This window comes from Podarcis cretensis (genome assembly GCF_951804945.1).
Source record: "Podarcis cretensis genome assembly, chromosome: 4".
Classification (NCBI taxonomy): Eukaryota; Metazoa; Chordata; class Lepidosauria; order Squamata; family Lacertidae; genus Podarcis; species Podarcis cretensis.
The window spans coordinates 86117165-86133624 of NC_137173.1; the positions used below are offsets into that span (position 1 = coordinate 86117165).

The 16460-nt window shown below is 39.0% G+C and overlaps 1 protein-coding gene across 15 annotated transcripts in view; it reads left to right on the forward strand.

Moving 5' to 3' along the window:
- The window catches only part of DOCK9 (dedicator of cytokinesis 9), a 98035-nt gene that overhangs the window by 64453 nt on the left and 17122 nt on the right, over nt 1-16460 (forward strand). For 4 of the 15 annotated variants that reach the window (XM_079972376.1, XM_079972380.1, XM_079972374.1 and 1 more), the window contains exons 30-38: nt 191-302; nt 2874-3052; nt 4378-4494; nt 4605-4725; nt 5779-5912; nt 8389-8503; nt 9775-9841; nt 11043-11090; nt 13526-13662. In XM_079972376.1, coding sequence (XP_079828502.1) covers nt 191-302; nt 2874-3052; nt 4378-4494; nt 4605-4725; nt 5779-5912; nt 8389-8503; nt 9775-9841; nt 11043-11090; nt 13526-13662 — 1030 coding nt within the window. Of the gene's footprint in view, nt 1-190; nt 303-685; nt 728-2873; nt 3053-4377; nt 4495-4604; nt 4726-5778; nt 5913-6687; nt 6862-8388; nt 8504-9774; nt 9842-11042; nt 11098-12876; nt 12915-13525; nt 13663-14153; nt 14198-16460 lie in introns of all 15 variants that reach the window. The other 11 variants (XM_079972366.1, XM_079972373.1, XM_079972375.1 and 8 more) reach the window with 7 other exon arrangements.

Below are 16460 nucleotides of genomic sequence, written 5' to 3' on the forward strand. Positions count from 1 at the left end.
TATCAGAATATGTGTGTCCTTTTATGAAAACATTGTATGGAAATCAGACAGTGTGCTGTTTGTTTATTGGGTCTTCTTAGCCATCCTTTCAAAGAACTGAAACCAGACATTAAAAATCTTTTTGCTTGCTTCTTGAATTTAAATACGTTAATTAAACAACCAATTTTATGACTTCAACATATTTTTGCAGACCCTCTTTGAATTCAAATTTGAATTTCTCCGGGTAGTATGTAATCATGAACACTACATTCCTTTGAATCTGCCTATGCCTTTTGGAAAAGGCAGGATTCAGCGATATCAAGGTAAATTCACATTTGAAAAGATAATTTGACATTGTTGTCTTGTAAGAAAAATCTTGAAATCTGTTGTGACTTGATACATGTATTATTATTATTATTATTATTATTATTATGATGATGATGATGTATATTGGGGTTCTTTAATTGTGAGACGGAGATTTTATTTCTGTCTCCTCTAATTTTCACCAGTTCGTATAATAAAGTGATAGAGTGATAGAGTGAAAGCAGATAGGTAAGTAATTTAGTTCTGGTGTAACACACACATACACACACACACACACTCTCTGTCTCATTAGCATTGTTTCTTTGTGTTGTCTCAAACCAGAAAAGCTATTTGTTACTTATTGGTTTTGTCCTACTTTGCTTCTTTTTTTCCTTTGAATTAGCTTTTCTTTCACCAACAGTGGAATCCTATGACACTCCTATAGGTAGGTGTGGAGTGTGCTGTTTGATCCTACACTGACTTTCTAATTTAAAAACCATGGTGACTTGTGTAAAAAGGAAGAATGTGCAGTAATTCCATTTGTGAGTCATGCTACACTGCTATAGATAAAATAAAGCTTTTAAAATAAATTTGACGTGCTTATTTGGAAACAAATTGAAAATGCATGAACATGTCACTATAAATTGATTGAAAACATTCCAGAGCTTTCATCTTGCTAGTACAAGCCAGAGTATCAAGAAACACTTATTTTATTTCAGTTGTCCTGTGCTTGCATGGATGCTTCAAGCTTGTGTGTATTGAATAGCAGCTCCCCTGCATTCATTGCCGAATCCTCAATACAGAAAGGGTTTTCAAAAGTATTTTGTGATGTGGCCTGCTACTCAGAGGGAATAAATTCCCTCTGGGTATGCCCATGCTCTCTTTGGAACTTGTTTTGTGTCAGCAAGCTTTGCTGATGCTAATTGTGGAGCAGCAGGGGTGGGATTAGTTGTGAATCATTTTTGAGTGACTCTGATTCAATGAAGACTATGGGGTACTTTGCAATGAATTACATACCTAACTTTCTCCAGCAGTCATAAATATTAAATTATCCTTTAAAGCGAAATTTCAAGTTCTCAAAATTCAAAAGGACTTGTTCCGTCTTTCCCCCTACTGGACGTATTCTGTACACATATGCACCCTGGTGGTGTCATTGGACCAACAGAATGGAATTATTATGCAAGAAGCGAGGCACACAAATATAAAGGCCTAGCCTTTTAAGGATATATTAATTATGGGGTCTCCAAAAGCTGCCTCATCAGCCTCTTGTTGTCTACAACATGCTGACACAGATGGTAGACGCTCACTACAGCTGGAGTCATGGGGCATGTTTTCTTCCTGCTTTTCTTCTGTTTCACAGTGCGTAAGCAAAATAAGGCCTTTTCCACCATTTTCCAAGTTCTGTTTACATTTCTTTAGATGTATTTCCTGGAAATATCTGTGTCCAATGCATCACATTCTAGGGGCGGTGCTTGCCTTTTTTCCAACTAAGAAAAGGAAGGCTAGCTAGCTGTGTGTCCAGTTCTTGGGCTAAATAAAAAAAGTAATATTAAAAACAAGAAGTTTGATAGTACAAGTGCCACTGAATTACTAGGTACGCCATTGGTTGTTTTCTTTTTTAAAAATGCATGTTCAGTTTTGTCACAGATAGCTGACCTTTTGCTTGTAGTCACCCACACTTGCTTGGTTTTAGCAGAACATATTCGTGCAAAAGTGTGGTTGTCTGAAAATTATTTAAAATGCATAAATGTTGCTCGGAAGCCACATAAAGCATGAAAGAGATTGACTTGGACCACAGCAGACCACCAGTTGAGTTCTTTTTCAAGAGTTCATATTTAGTCAGTAAGCCACCATGTACTCAAGAGAGTAAATTACTGAATTACTGTCAGTACCAATGACTCTCCATTTACGCAGGGCTTCCATTTTGGGCCCCCGTGTGCATATTCAAAATCACGTAAAATAGAGAGCATCCTGGCGAGTCCAACTGGCTCAGCAGTAGGAGACCTACTCCAGAGCCCAAAGAGGAAGGGTCTCCTCGTGAGCCGGAAGGGCTGCAGGGCTTTGTTGAGATGCTCAGCCTTCCCATCTCATCCTCTTTGGGCTCTGGGAAGGGTCTCCTTATGAACCAGAGGCTTGTTGAGGCTGCTCAATAAAGCCCTCCTGCCCCTCTGGCTTGTGGGAGCCAGAGGGATGGCGGGGCTTGGTTGACCAACCTAGCTGACGTTCGTAGGGAAGCTTCTTCCCCACTCATGTCAGCTGTGGAAGATCTGCCATCCCTCCAACTCAGTTGACCAGGTGATCCCCATTTCCTGGTACCACTTCTGGGTATCTGGCACCGTGTGTGCATAGTAGTGTGCAAATAGACGTAAACTGGGAATTGCCTGTAATTCATAACTGCTTAAATATTTTCATTTTTTGTCTTGGCTCTGCTTATAAAAAGCAAAAGAACAATCTATAGATACACTATTTTGTTTTTCTAATAAATAAGATGACATGGAATGTAGTGAACATTGTGGTGCTTCCAAATGGCAATGGATTGCATCTTTCTGTATTAGAATATGCACTTTCTTAACTGTGGTGTTTGCTTTCAGACCTTCAGCTTGACTATTCCTTATCAGATGAGTTCTGCAAGCATCACTTCTTGGTAGGACTGCTGCTGAGGGAGGTGGGAAATGCCCTGCAAGAGTTCAGAGACATCCGTCAAATTGCAATCAGTGTTTTGAAGAATTTGATGATAAAGCATTCTTTGGATGACAGATATGCTTCCAGGGTAAGTGTATTTTCAGAAGCTTTTTTAGTTACATTAAGTGCGGAGGTTTTTGTGGCTTGGGTCCTAAGAAAAGTTAATTTAAGGAAGTGAACTGAATAAATGTTTTATATCCCTTCTTCCTTATTGTAACCGCCTGTTCCCCATGAGAATCCTCTGTGGGGGAGGTTGAGGGGCTCTCCTGAACAATGTGGGATGTGCGTATATGGGACTATTAGGAATCCCATATTAGGCTGCAATTCACAGATAGATTGAAGTTCATGAAATGAAATCTCTCCTTCCCATTCTTCTCCCAACAGGCCTCCATGCTCTGTCCCCACATTGTTCAGGAGGAGGCACCACCTCTCTGGAGAGGCTTTGTGGAGGTTATAGGTAGCTGCAAGAGGGAGGAGGGGATGGAAATATTTTCCTCTATGAACTTCACTAAGCTAGCCTGTGTATGTTACAAAATACCTGCAGTACTTATTTACTGAAGTTTCACAAATAAAGTCAGTCTAATCCCAGGGCTCCTCTACTCATGCTTTAATAGTACAGTGGTGCCTCGCAAGACGAAATTAATCCGTTCCGCGAGTCTCTTCGTCTAGCAGTTTTTTCGTCTTGCGAAGAAAGCCCATTGACGGCTTAGCGGATAAGCAGATAAGTGGCTTAGAAAAAGGGGGGGGGGGGGGAAAGACCGCAGGAACTCACAAGACATTTTCGTCTTGCGAAGCAAGCCCTTAGGAAATTCGTTTTGCGAAGCACCTCCAAAACGGAAAACCCTTTCGTCTAGCGGGTTTTCCGTCTTGCGAGGCATTCGTCTTGCGGGGCACCACTGTAGATGTAGAGATCATAGCCAGTACAGGATTCTAAACTTACTGCACTTCTCTGAATAGGGGGAGCCTGTCTGTGCACCAGAACTCTTTTGTCTTTGTAAGCAGAGATCCTCTGAGATGAGGTTCGAGAACACTGGGGGAGATGATCAAAGAGCCTTTTGCCTGTATTATCCAGCTCAAGCAAGAGTGAATCATTGGGCAAAGATAGACTTGCTCACCTGGCAAAATATGCTTCTTGCACTATGAAATATATTATTTATTCTCACCTTGCCATACTTGTTGAGCTTTTTCTTAATTGCTAACATTGTGATTAGCAAATTTAGATTCAGTAAACTTGTGACTCCCACCTGACTGCAAAAAGGATATGTTTGAGGGCTTTCAGCTAACATCTGTTCCTTTTAAATGTGCAAGAACCAAAAATCAAGTTATAACTCTAGCCCCACAACAGCGAATATCTGAAATGTGAGTGTGTGTATATTCCCATTGAATAATGAGAACTAAAATGTTTTGGTACAGAGCCATCAAGCGAGAATAGCTACGTTGTATTTGCCAACCTTTGGGGTGCTGATAGAAAATGCCCATCGAATTGATGTCAAGGATATTTCTCCTTTCCCTATTAATGCTTCCAGCAGTGTGAGTGGATATTTTTATTTCTGAAACTTTAAAGCTTGAAAAAATTCTAGTGTAAAAATAGACCACTTTTAGGCATATCAAAGGAAGTGAAATTATTTCTTTTTTAACAGAGTACAAAAGATGAATCCCTTAGCTTGCCAGCTGCAAATCCACTGATGACTCCTCAAAAATCTGTGAATACCCTTGATAGCAACCTCCACAAGGACGTGTTTGGTGCTATATCAGGCATTGGTAACCATTTAAAAATATTTTTTACACTTATTTTAATTCTTCTAAGAAATGAAATTTGATACTTTACATGTAGATCTTTTATTGGTGAAAATGATCTTTTGAGGGATGTAATGTTGATGTGGCATAGTGGATGGTGTTTGAACTTAGGTCACTGAGACACGGGTTCAAAATTTGAGTCTGTTGTTAATGCCGTGAATGGGTGGGGTATTATCTTGTCATGTGATGGAGGCAGGAGAGCAAAGAACTCTGGGAGGCAGGTGTGGTCACTCCTCAGTTTTTTCTCTCCTGCCTGACAGAGCAGTTCATTTTCCTGCTCTCGCTGATCTCTCTTTTCAGTTAGGTTTTTAAATTAATTTTCTATCTAATTTTGATAACTTTCCCATATACTTCTTCATCCTTTACCTTACGGTTTCTCCTTCTTTCCATTTCTGCGTTCTATGTCTAACTTCACGTCCCTTTAAGCCCTTATATTACTTAAAAATAACGAATTTCCACACAGTTACAGAGCTTGTTCCCATGAAACTCTCTCAGCCAAATCTACTTTATCAGTTGGTTACTGTATAAGGAAAAAATTGGGTACTCATTAGTTTCTTGAATGGGATATAAAATAATGAAGTCATATATATGTATATGTATATCCTATAACTAAATACCGTATTTTTCCATCTATAAGACACCCCCATGTATAAGACACTCCCTGTTTTGGGGGACTCAGATTTAAGAAAATGGGGAGGAGATGTATCTGTATATAAGACACCCCCTAATTTTTGACATTTTAAAGGGAAAAAACCCTAGTCTTATACACGGGAAAATACAGTAAGTCTGTATTTCTTCGCATTCAGATATCTCCTACTGATAAATCCAGATGTTGAATTCTGTCAGCTGAAATATGCACCCAGCTGGCAACCCCTTTACAAGCCAGGTTTCTGGCATCTACCTAGCATATAGATACTGGAAGGGTCATTTGAATAAAAGAGGGGCAGTTGAATGCAGGTTGAATCTCACACTAGCAGAGCCTCTAATGTATCCCTTTTCTACCATCTTATTATTCAGCATCCCCATATACCTCTTCGACTCCAAATGTTAATTGTGTAAGAAATGCAGACTCAAGAGGTTCTCTTATAAGTACAGATTCAGGAAACAGTCTCCCAGAAAGACATAGTGAAAAGAGCAATTCCCTTGACAAGGTAAGGGTACTTTTATATATTTGTGCCTGTAAGAGAAGCTTCTACACACTCTAATCTTGCTTTTTTGCTACTACTGTATAACTTGCTCCGCTGAGGGAAAATGAGTAGCCATTTCTAGTTCTTCTCTTATTCTACATTAAATAAAATGTGTCTAGCTGTAAGAGGAGGTCCCTATTGAGTGAACATTAATTTCTAGAGAAAACCATGCCACTGTCTCAATAAATATGGTATATGTGTATTACCTATGTGTATATATAAAGGTAAAGGGACCCCGTAATTTTTCCTGCATTCATGCAGTCTAAAAAAATAGCCAAAATAAGTTGGTATTATATACGTGTATATGATACCAACTTATTTTGACTATTTTTTAGACTGCATGAATGCAGGAAAATTTACAATAAATTAATATTTTTAGAAAATATAGTACCATTCTTTGAAGGACACTCTTAATTCACCAAGGCCTGTCTCTAATAGTAGCCATACTCAGTGTAAAGCCATTAAAATTAAGGAGGATAACTTAGGTTAATTTATTTCAATGGATCTGCTTAGTGTGACTACCATTGGATACAGCCCTACTTGTCTTAGTTCACTGGTATAAATCCACATGGTTGCTTTCAGTGAAAGAGTTTTAATAATGAAGCATATTTAGCCTCTCACGTTCAGTTGCATTTGCCTTTTACCTGTCATATTGCTAACGTTTTGAGGTTGGATCTTGTGGCAGTCACACCATGGTTTAATGTTTTCTTCTTGACCCTGACATGCCGCCTTGTGGCAGAGGGAGAAACTTCTCAGAAGGCATTCTGCTCATACATTATTTACTAGTGGAGAGGAACGAGAACACTACCATTCATCCAAGAAAAAGCGTGTTACAGTGGATTTTTCACTATTGACAGTTCCGTCTTTACCAGAGAGAGATTTCCATGCTGTTGTGTCTCCTCCATTACAAGAAGTATTCATTTCTGTGTGGTTTATTTGGTTAAGTTTCTGAGTGCAGCTTGTTGCCAATTTTGCCCTGAGCATTGAAGAAGCTTCTACTGGAGAGGAAACAGTATCTTAATTGTTTGAAAGTATCATGGCATATTGAAATGTAAAAAACCACACCATCAGATTTGTTAATGATCTGCACACTGTAAGGCTACTTCTGCTAAATGGCAAAATTGTCATCTAATTATTTTTTTCTTCATGGTAATGGCTTGATTTGCAGTGTGAAGCAATTGACTGAAATTTTAAAATTTGGTGTAGCCATTTTGAATATCATATATTCAAGTTATACTCATTTCTTGCTTGACATAGCTGCTATTTTATTATACATTTCATGATGGTACTTATCCTAGCTGACTTACTTCTAAGCTTTTCTCCTGGCTGATAATATTTTATTTGGGCTGATTGATTTCAAAGCAAGTTGCCTTTGGGGGCTACAGTGTTGGGTGTAGAGCTTTCCTGCAGCAACAAATATTGCAGAAAGTCTTTACAACTCAGGAATGGAAGTCAGAAGACCTGAGTGTCGCGAATTCCTCGCGGCGCTTTTTAGCGAAACGCTCAGAGTCCCAGGTTTCTTTTCAGTGCAGTCTTTTTAATGTGAGCTATATACAAGTATTTACAAAAACAGTCCATACAGAGTACCTGCTCCTTAAGGCAAACGAATACTCTCCACCACAGCACCACCATACCACAGCACAACCACCACATTTACTGTTAAACAGGCTTTCCTTTTAAAACAGGTGATAGCCAATTACATTAATCACATTCCTGCTGATTCACTCTCACCCAGCACTTCACAGAGTATTGCATCCGCCTGTTGAAGCCTGCAGACTTACACAGTATCCTGCGAATCCCAACACTGAGTTGATCTTAATAGAATTGAAAGACTACTCTGCATATGTAATTGTATATTTTTATCTCAAAATTAGTATGCCTGGGAGAAGGCATGCAGGCAAACACTTGAAAGAAGGCCTGAAACATCTGTAAGGCTTATTTAATTAATTAATGCAGGTTTAAGCATTTACTGTCAAATTGTCTTTGGCTTTTGTGTGATATTCCTGTTTCCTGTGTGTTTGTGTGCATTTGCAGTGTAGTACTTTTGCTATTGTAGTTTGAGGCTCAGAAGTAATTGCTTTATGGTTTGGCATTTCCACATACAAATCACATATTGAAGCATGGCTGTATCATACATCTTTAGATACTGACCAATTTACAAATTGAAGGCTTGAGAGAGGTAACCATCGAATGTGTACAAAAAGGGAATTGGATCTGGGTGCAATGTACAAACTTAGATTGGTCTATATGCTGGTGTGTCTTAGCAACTTACACTATCAACATGTGAGTGTTCCCCTCCCCACAAAAGGATGTGGTTTGTGATTTAGGAGTGTTCCACCTTTGTCCTTGATACCCAACTCTCTCGGTTTTGAGATGCTGTGTTTGTGCCTTAATGCATTAAGATGAGCCTCTTGTCTGACTTTATTCCTGTATTTTTCAGAACCAACAGATTTGCCCTTTGGGAAGTTCTGTAGTTCGATGTGACAAGCTTGATCAAGCTGAAATCAGGAGTCTACTGATGTGTTTCCTTCATATTTTAAAAAGCATGTCAGATGGTAAGCAAAAGCTTTTCACTTCTTAAATTCTGCCAGTGAGTTAACCCAATAACTTGGTGTTTTAAACCCCTGTTCAGTAACAGCTGTAACATGTCATGTGTAACTTGGAATGTAATAGCCTCTGTTTGATTCTCTTCTGATTTGTATTCCTCATGCTTAATTCTGCAAAAAGTTTTCTGGTTCTGCTGTTATTTATCAGGGGCTGAAGACTTGATTATTTCAGTGCTTCCTGCTTCCCTGCCCCAGAACAAATCTCTGAATATGGCATTCTACCAACCAAATACTTGCTAGGGGATGTAAACTTTTATAAATGAGCAGAAAATGCCCACAAGATGAATATTTAATCCAGACAAGACAAAGGTACCAGTTTATCCCTCTACAGAAGTGGTGTTCAGCCTGTTCTGGATGGGATTCCTCTCCCCACAAAAGGATCAGGTTTGTGGTTTAGGAGTGCTACAGCTTTGTCCCTGGATACCCGACGTGTGTTAGTGGCACAGAGCATCTTCCACCAGCTGAAGCTCCTTCTGGTCTGAAATGGAGAATCTGGCTCAGTTATCCATGCTCTGCTAAACCTCCATATTAGACTATTGCTATGCATTGTATAAGGGACTGGTTTTGAAGACTGTTCGGAAACTCCTGGCAATTACCAAGCACGATTCAAAGCTCTGGCATACATTTACATGGCTGGGGACCTGAGGGAATACTTCCTTCTATATCACCCAGCTTACACACTTAGGTGATATCTCATACTTGTTCCCCTGCAAACCTACCTAATCCTTCCCGAATGGGTATCTCCCAAAATATCCTTTGAATTTCACATTTCTACAAATGTTGTAATCCAATTCTTCAATCAAAAAAACGAGCAAAAGGTAAAAATACAATACAGAAATTCTTCATGTTAGGGGGTATTGCTTGCATATTAGGAGAAATGTGCCATGAAATGCAGAGCAATATTCCTGAGTAGTTTTTTTTTTTTAAATCACAAGCTAATGTGGAAATGTGATGAACTGAGCTTAAGACTGGAAACAGAAACGGAGAGAAATTGATAGATTGGCCCATCTCTAGTTCAAGCTATGTAGTCTTGAACAGTATAGAATAGCTGTGCACTTGTACCTCAAATGCATATTTAGAAGGCTGTCTGCTGTTAAATGTGTAGTCTCAAACCAGGTTTTGCTTTGTGTGACATACTAGTTTTCCTGCTTCCTGTCCTTAAAACTATTCACATCAGTGATACTCACATTTTATTCATTGCTTTTTCCAATACATTGTAGATGCCCTTTTCACATACTGGAACAAGGCCTCAACATCAGAACTTATGGATTTTTTCACAATTGCAGAGTGAGTTGGCTTGGCTATTACTATAATTCTTTGTACAGTACGGTTATGCATTTCAAACATGAACTTAAAGTCCGTGGTAAATATTGTGTATTCTATATAGCATTGCAACTTTTCAAAATGTCCTGGTAATGAAGAAATCTGCAATACATCTCACAAGCTCCCACATGCACACATTTATCTCCACACATTCAACATTAATACCATGTTGGCAATTAGAAGTAAATCAGCTTGCAGTTTTTTCCAACAAGATGTAAGCAAACTTGTGTGTGTATTCTGTTACACTGTTACAGCTCTTTGAGAAGATGATGATGATGATAATGATGATAATAAAATAATAATAATTTATTATTTATACCCCGCCCATCTGGCTGAGTTTCCCCAGCCACTCTGGGCAGCTTCCAATCAAGTGTTAAAAACAATACAGCATTAAATATTAAAAACTTCCCTAAACAGGGCTGCCTTCAGAAGATGCTCAAGGTAGTGAACTTTTATGGAAAGGTTGCTCCACAGGGCAACAACATGTTCTATGATGCCCCCATCACACAGTATCTGTGTGTGGGAGATGTTCTGTAGACTGCCTTCTATAATTAGAGGTTACTATCATGACCTCTCTAGCATAAGTAGAGCCCACAACAGATCCTGGTAAGAATGCATTTTGACCCTAAAGAAGACCACATGCCTGTAGGCTTTTCATTCATTACTACTTGACTGATGCTGCTGCCATAGCATTGGCATAAATATTTTTGTGAAGAAAGCAGATTGGCTGTGAACTGTTTCTTCACTGTTGGTGGTTCAGGAATTTAAATGTACTAGAGATAATTGAAGACACAAGTACAATCCTAACAACTTACTTTTCATTAGACATGGTTTGGATTGCACTACAGTACTAAAGAAAGTGGAAAAAATTGTCAGTGATAATTGCTATACTGTTTTAATAAACAAGACAGGCATAGCAACTACTGCATCTTGGCTTAACTCTGCATGAGAGCAGAAAGTGTTGAACATAACTTGTTTGGCAGAAAGGTGACAGCTGTAACCTGGGATTGAGGTAGAGACTCTGGTTCGGGGATGGGAATTAAGCCAAGTGATCATTAAAATCGTGGACATTCATTATTTTATCATATCATGAGCTGGCTCCAGTTAAGTTTTTACTAAAATTATGTCTTAGTTTTAAAACTAACCCTCACTGTGTTATTTGCAGAGTGTGCTTGCATCAGTTTCAATACATGGGAAAACGATACATCGCCAGGTACTGTGTATAACCTAATGGTGTAACTTTGTTGTGACAGAATACCTTAAATTCTTGTCAATTGAATAATGTTCAGTTAATACTGGAAAGAGATGTCTTTGTATTAGAAGGTAAGTAAATGGCCTTTGTAGTGCTTGACACATGTTACCTGTGTTGCCTTACTAGCGCTGAAAACTCATCCCAAATTGCTGCACCACATAGTTAAGGATTTTTGTGTTGGCTATTAAAACTGGGGAGGTTTGCCCAAACTGCCTTGTGACATTCTCAAAACTGTGCATAGTACCCGAATGATAGCCTGTGAATTATTCCTACCTCCTGTGCACTCTCCACTCAGACTAAACAAGGCTTTGTAACACCACATGTATCTTTTCATCCTATCCAATGCTGGCCACACTAGTCTTAGTTCCATTAGCTGCTTGTATGGAAATTTACCTCGTTTGTTGCAATATTTTGATGTTAGAGACAGCCTCCACATGGAGTTTTGGCACAAGCCTGTTACTTGCCAGCTGATGTTATTGTGACTTACACCAGACACAAATACAGGAAATTAAGACTTGGATATATGAAAGCGAAAAATACAACATTCATTGCCTTTCTTTCTCTCCCCCCCAAAATATTATCCTATTGCCATTAGTTGATTTTGCTTTTAATCTTTGACAATGTCTTGAAAGAGGGCATGGAAAAATCAAAATAAAGCATGCTGTTCTGTGAATCAAACTGAATATGTATTTGAACTCACCTAAAAGTGTTGCAACACTTATATGGCTATTTATCCCCCATCACCCCAGCCTGCTCCCAGGGGAAAATGCCATTTGGGGTTCTTTGAACCCTGGATTTCCCCCCAGCTTTAGATTTGTTCTGCCTGCTTCCTAATGTTTGCGCCTAGTTCTCATAAAGCAGTTGAGGTGGTAAAGCAATGTATGATCTGTAAATCACTTCAGATAGCAGGTATGGGCTCTTCTGACCAACAGATCCCTCCACACAATAAATTAGATGTCAGGGAGAAGGATGCTAGCCTAGCCTTCTTATCTTCAAGACACTGTTGAACTATAGCGTCCATTATCCTGATTATTGGCTATGTTGACTGGGCTAATGAGAATTAAAGTTCAGCATCCGGAGGGCATTGTGCTGGTTACTCTTGAGTAAGACCTCACATGCAGACTGAAGTGATACAGCACATACATGGTTTTGCCATCTAGAATTAAGCCACACATTTCTAACGTGGCACTGGTACTTGTGTTATTTCTTTGGGCTGGAGTAAAATATCCTTTATTTCTTTATTGTTGCATTTTTCTTAATGTACTACTACATGATGTTTAACCATTTTATTTAAGAATAATACATATTGTTGCTCCTGAAATTACAGTTTGAACTTTTGCCCACTTGATATAGTTGTATAAGTAGGAATATTCATAATGCATGAAAATGCATTAAATAGCTCTTGATGAATTTGTCAAGAGACTATTTCACCAATAACATACCACTTGGTTGTGTTGCATGTGAAAACATTGAACTGAAAACTATGCACGTTTCTGATGTAAATTGTGATTATTGAAGTGATTCACAAATATTTCACACTGAGATGCACCAAATGAATGTGCTAGCAAAAAAATAGTGCATGCAATCTTTACACACCCTATGGTTGAGGAAACAGGGATGTGTGTAATTCTGGTATTGGTTTTCATTTCTTGTCAGCTCTGGTGGTGGTACACACTGTAGGAGGTTAGTCTGTACTGATTGCTAACACAGATCACTTTTCTATTTCCTTCACTTGATTGCTGGCAAGTTTAACAAAGTATATGGCTCTACTCCCTTCCTGCCTCGGTAAGATACAGGCATTAGTATATCACGTAATTTTGCTCTTACTGCATGTGTGCTTACTAAATACTCTCTCAGATCCTCCTTAAACTTTCTATAACAAATTCACATCACACAAAGCTCTCTTAAAAATTATTTGTATACACAGTAGCACATTTACTATTCTGAACTAAATGTTTCTAAAGCAAATTGTGTGCTGCTGCTTTCAAGCATTTTTGAAGCTTTTGGACTGAGAAGGTACTTACTGTGATGCTTTCGGAATTCTGCCTATTTTAAGCTAATGTAAAATGACCAAAGTACAGTGGTCAGGTAGAGTTAGTCTTCCTGACTGAGTCTGTCTTCCTAAGACTCTCCTATAGCTGACTATCTCCAGTCTGTCCAACTGTAAATAGTCCATTGTGGTCAAGAAGTAAATACTATAGTCCACATCCTTTATGTACTGCCTTGGCTGACTGGATAAATTTCCCAGAACTTTAACTAAAATAGATAATAGGCTGCATTGTATTTTCATCTTCTAGTGGAGTTTTTGCTTGGCCTGCTTAACTAACTCTCACCCTCTCTTGCTGCAGTGCAACATGTTTAACTTTTGCTTCTGTCCCATTTCACCCATCTTGCAGGAACCAGGAGGGGTTGGGACCCATAGTTCATGATCGAAAATCTCAGACATTGCCTGTTTCCCGTAACAGAACAGGGATGATGCATGCCAGATTACAGCAGCTGAGCAGCCTGGATAACTCTCTCACATTTAGCCACAGTAAGTTCCATGACATAACACCTGAAATCTCATCCAGTACCACAACACCAGAGGCAGGTCGAAACCCACACCAGAGCATGTCATGGACTTTATTTTTCAAGGTCAAGCACCAACATGAATTCCTTTCACAGCTGAGTGGAAGTACCAAATGATGACACAATGTGGAACATGGTTAACTACAGCATTTTAACATTCTATATTCAAAATTTTGTATACGCTGGTATTTGATGTATACTACTTCAAATTTATGCACTCTGTGGTGTTCATCTTGAACAACGTTTTCAACTGCCATTGAGAACTTTCATTATACTCTTTCTCAAGAACATTTTGAAAACGGTGAAATGTGCTTGGTTGATCATGTGACCATGTTTTGGCATAAAGTTTTTAAGGGGAAATACTCTGAAGTAGCATAAAAGTACTGTGAAAGTCCATGATTTAGTTTGGATGTGAAGAAGCACCCAGTAATGAAGTGACTTTTTCTGTGTTTTCAGTGTGAGAAAAATATCAAGTTTGCTTGGAATTTCTGTAGACAATGGTAAGACAATCAGGTTGAAGTCAGCTTCTGTTGGAATTCTTGAAATGAAATCTAGATTTAAGTAATCTTTGGAAATATTTCAGCTGCATCATTAAAAATATCACTTGACTTTTGTGAAGCTTCACGGTATTCAAGAATGGGCAGCTTGCTGAAATAATAAAGCCCACATTAACTGTGTACTGCCTCAATACTTTTAACAAATGCATCTATTTTTCTGGAAATTAGTAGTGAGCTGGTTTAAGTCTTGGATACTCTTTCTTCATTCTAGCCTGTTTTTAAGGCTATAATCTAGCAGTGTATTCCCCATTTTTCAAATTTTCCAAAACGGAAAGCTCACCCAGACCAGACACAGAAAAGATTGACAGATTGACAGATCTTTCTCAAAAATACCTCACAGAATCCCCAGAATTATTCTCCAGAAGACTTCTATCCCTGAGTTCAATTTTTTTTAGGTGGGGGTGAAGAGATTTTCCAATACACTTTTTAAATATGGACATGGCACTGCTGCATGCAGATTGATTTGACTGAACACTGTCTTTGTGAAATCGGAAGTAATTTCCACTCAAGCAAAGTGGGGGGGGGGATTTCCCCCTCCATCTGGAATTCCCACACCACCTGCTTTGGAGGGCCCCAGGAGCAGCAGACGGAAGGCAGAAAACCCCTATTCCACAAGTGGAACTTAGGACCAAAATCATCATATTTGTTCTATTTTAAAACCCTCATGTCAAATGCCATTTTGAGCACAGACATTTAAAGAGCACTTCAGGAATTTGGTTGGGACAATTTTTGAGAAGGAAGGTATTCAGGGGGGAAATGGGTGCATGCAAATCCTGCTGTGTCTCTGCTTGAGCCTTAGGAGATCCTTAGATTTCTTCTTCTTGTAGCCATATTTCTCAGTTTGCCAAAATTCCTTTGCCATCCACCTGATGTTTCAATGACGGTTCTTCTCTGCTGCTTCCTTTAATGTACAGCAGGGCTGTGGAACCTTTGGCATTCCAGATGTTTATGAACTACCCATCAGCCCTAGCAAACATTCCCAAATGGGATCTGTAGTTCAGCAACATCTGGAGGGGCAAAGGTATTAAAGGGTCACCTTATTCCTAAGCGTAGGTTGATCAATGCTTCATATTTCTGGGAATAAAATTTGATTTTAAATTTTGCTAATTGGTATTTTCTCCCCTTTAAAATGACTATACCTATTTCTTAGCATCTTATTTACTGATATTATGCTCCCCTGGAGTAATATGTCATTAAATATTTAAACAAATAACTCGTTTCAATTGTGCTTTTATGAAGGTAGGAAATAATGGTGTTCAGTTAGGGAAATACAAGAGATATGTACATTTCTAACATACCTAGTCTAGCTTTTTATTGGTTTTGCAATACAGTTTTAGTGCAAATTCAGTTGACTGTATATGAGCAAAAAATCCAGAAATTAAGTGTTCTAACAAAGTGGAGATACAGGAATAAAAGGTAAAGGGTTAGCTGCACTAAGTTGCTTGAGTTTGCAGTGATATTAGATGCTGCTTTGTGAGGTGTCTAATGCAACATCAAGCTGGATCAGTTTCAGTTAATGCAGTCTGATGATATGGACAGGATACTTGCAATGATGTGCCTAACTACCTATTCGTTAGATCCTTAGCCATCCTGGCTTATTAAAACTAGCTGGGGTGAGCTGACTGAATGGGTCAGAGGTGCAGTAAATACATCTTTGTGTGATAGGGTGGTGCCCACTCCCTTTAAAGAGGTGGTGGTGTATCCACTCCTCAAAAAGCCCAATGGAGTGCAATAACTGTAGACCAGTCATCAGCGCTCCTTTCTTGGCAAAGGTGGTAGAGAAGGTGGTTGTGGAGCAACTGCAGGTGTTCCTGGATGAGCCTGATCATCTAGATCCAATCTGGTTCAGACCTGGTTTCAGAACTGAATCAGCCTTGGTTGTCCTGATGGATGCCCTTCATCACAAAAGGGGACAGGAGAGTGCAACTCTTTTACTTCTGCTTGATCTCTCAACAGCCTTTGATACCATTGGCCATGTTATTCTCCTGGATTGATTTAGTGAGATGAGCATCCGTGGCATAGTATTACAATGGTTCCGTTTATATATTCAGATAAGAAGGAAAGTAAATGCACTTGTGAGCCCATTGTATGCAACCATGAAGGAGATTGCCCACTGCATCTCTCAGAGATGCATGCTGGGGACTTCTTTCCTTCTGTCTGTGTTGCAAATGATTAGAGCATTTAAAGACTCCTGATGCAGCAGAAT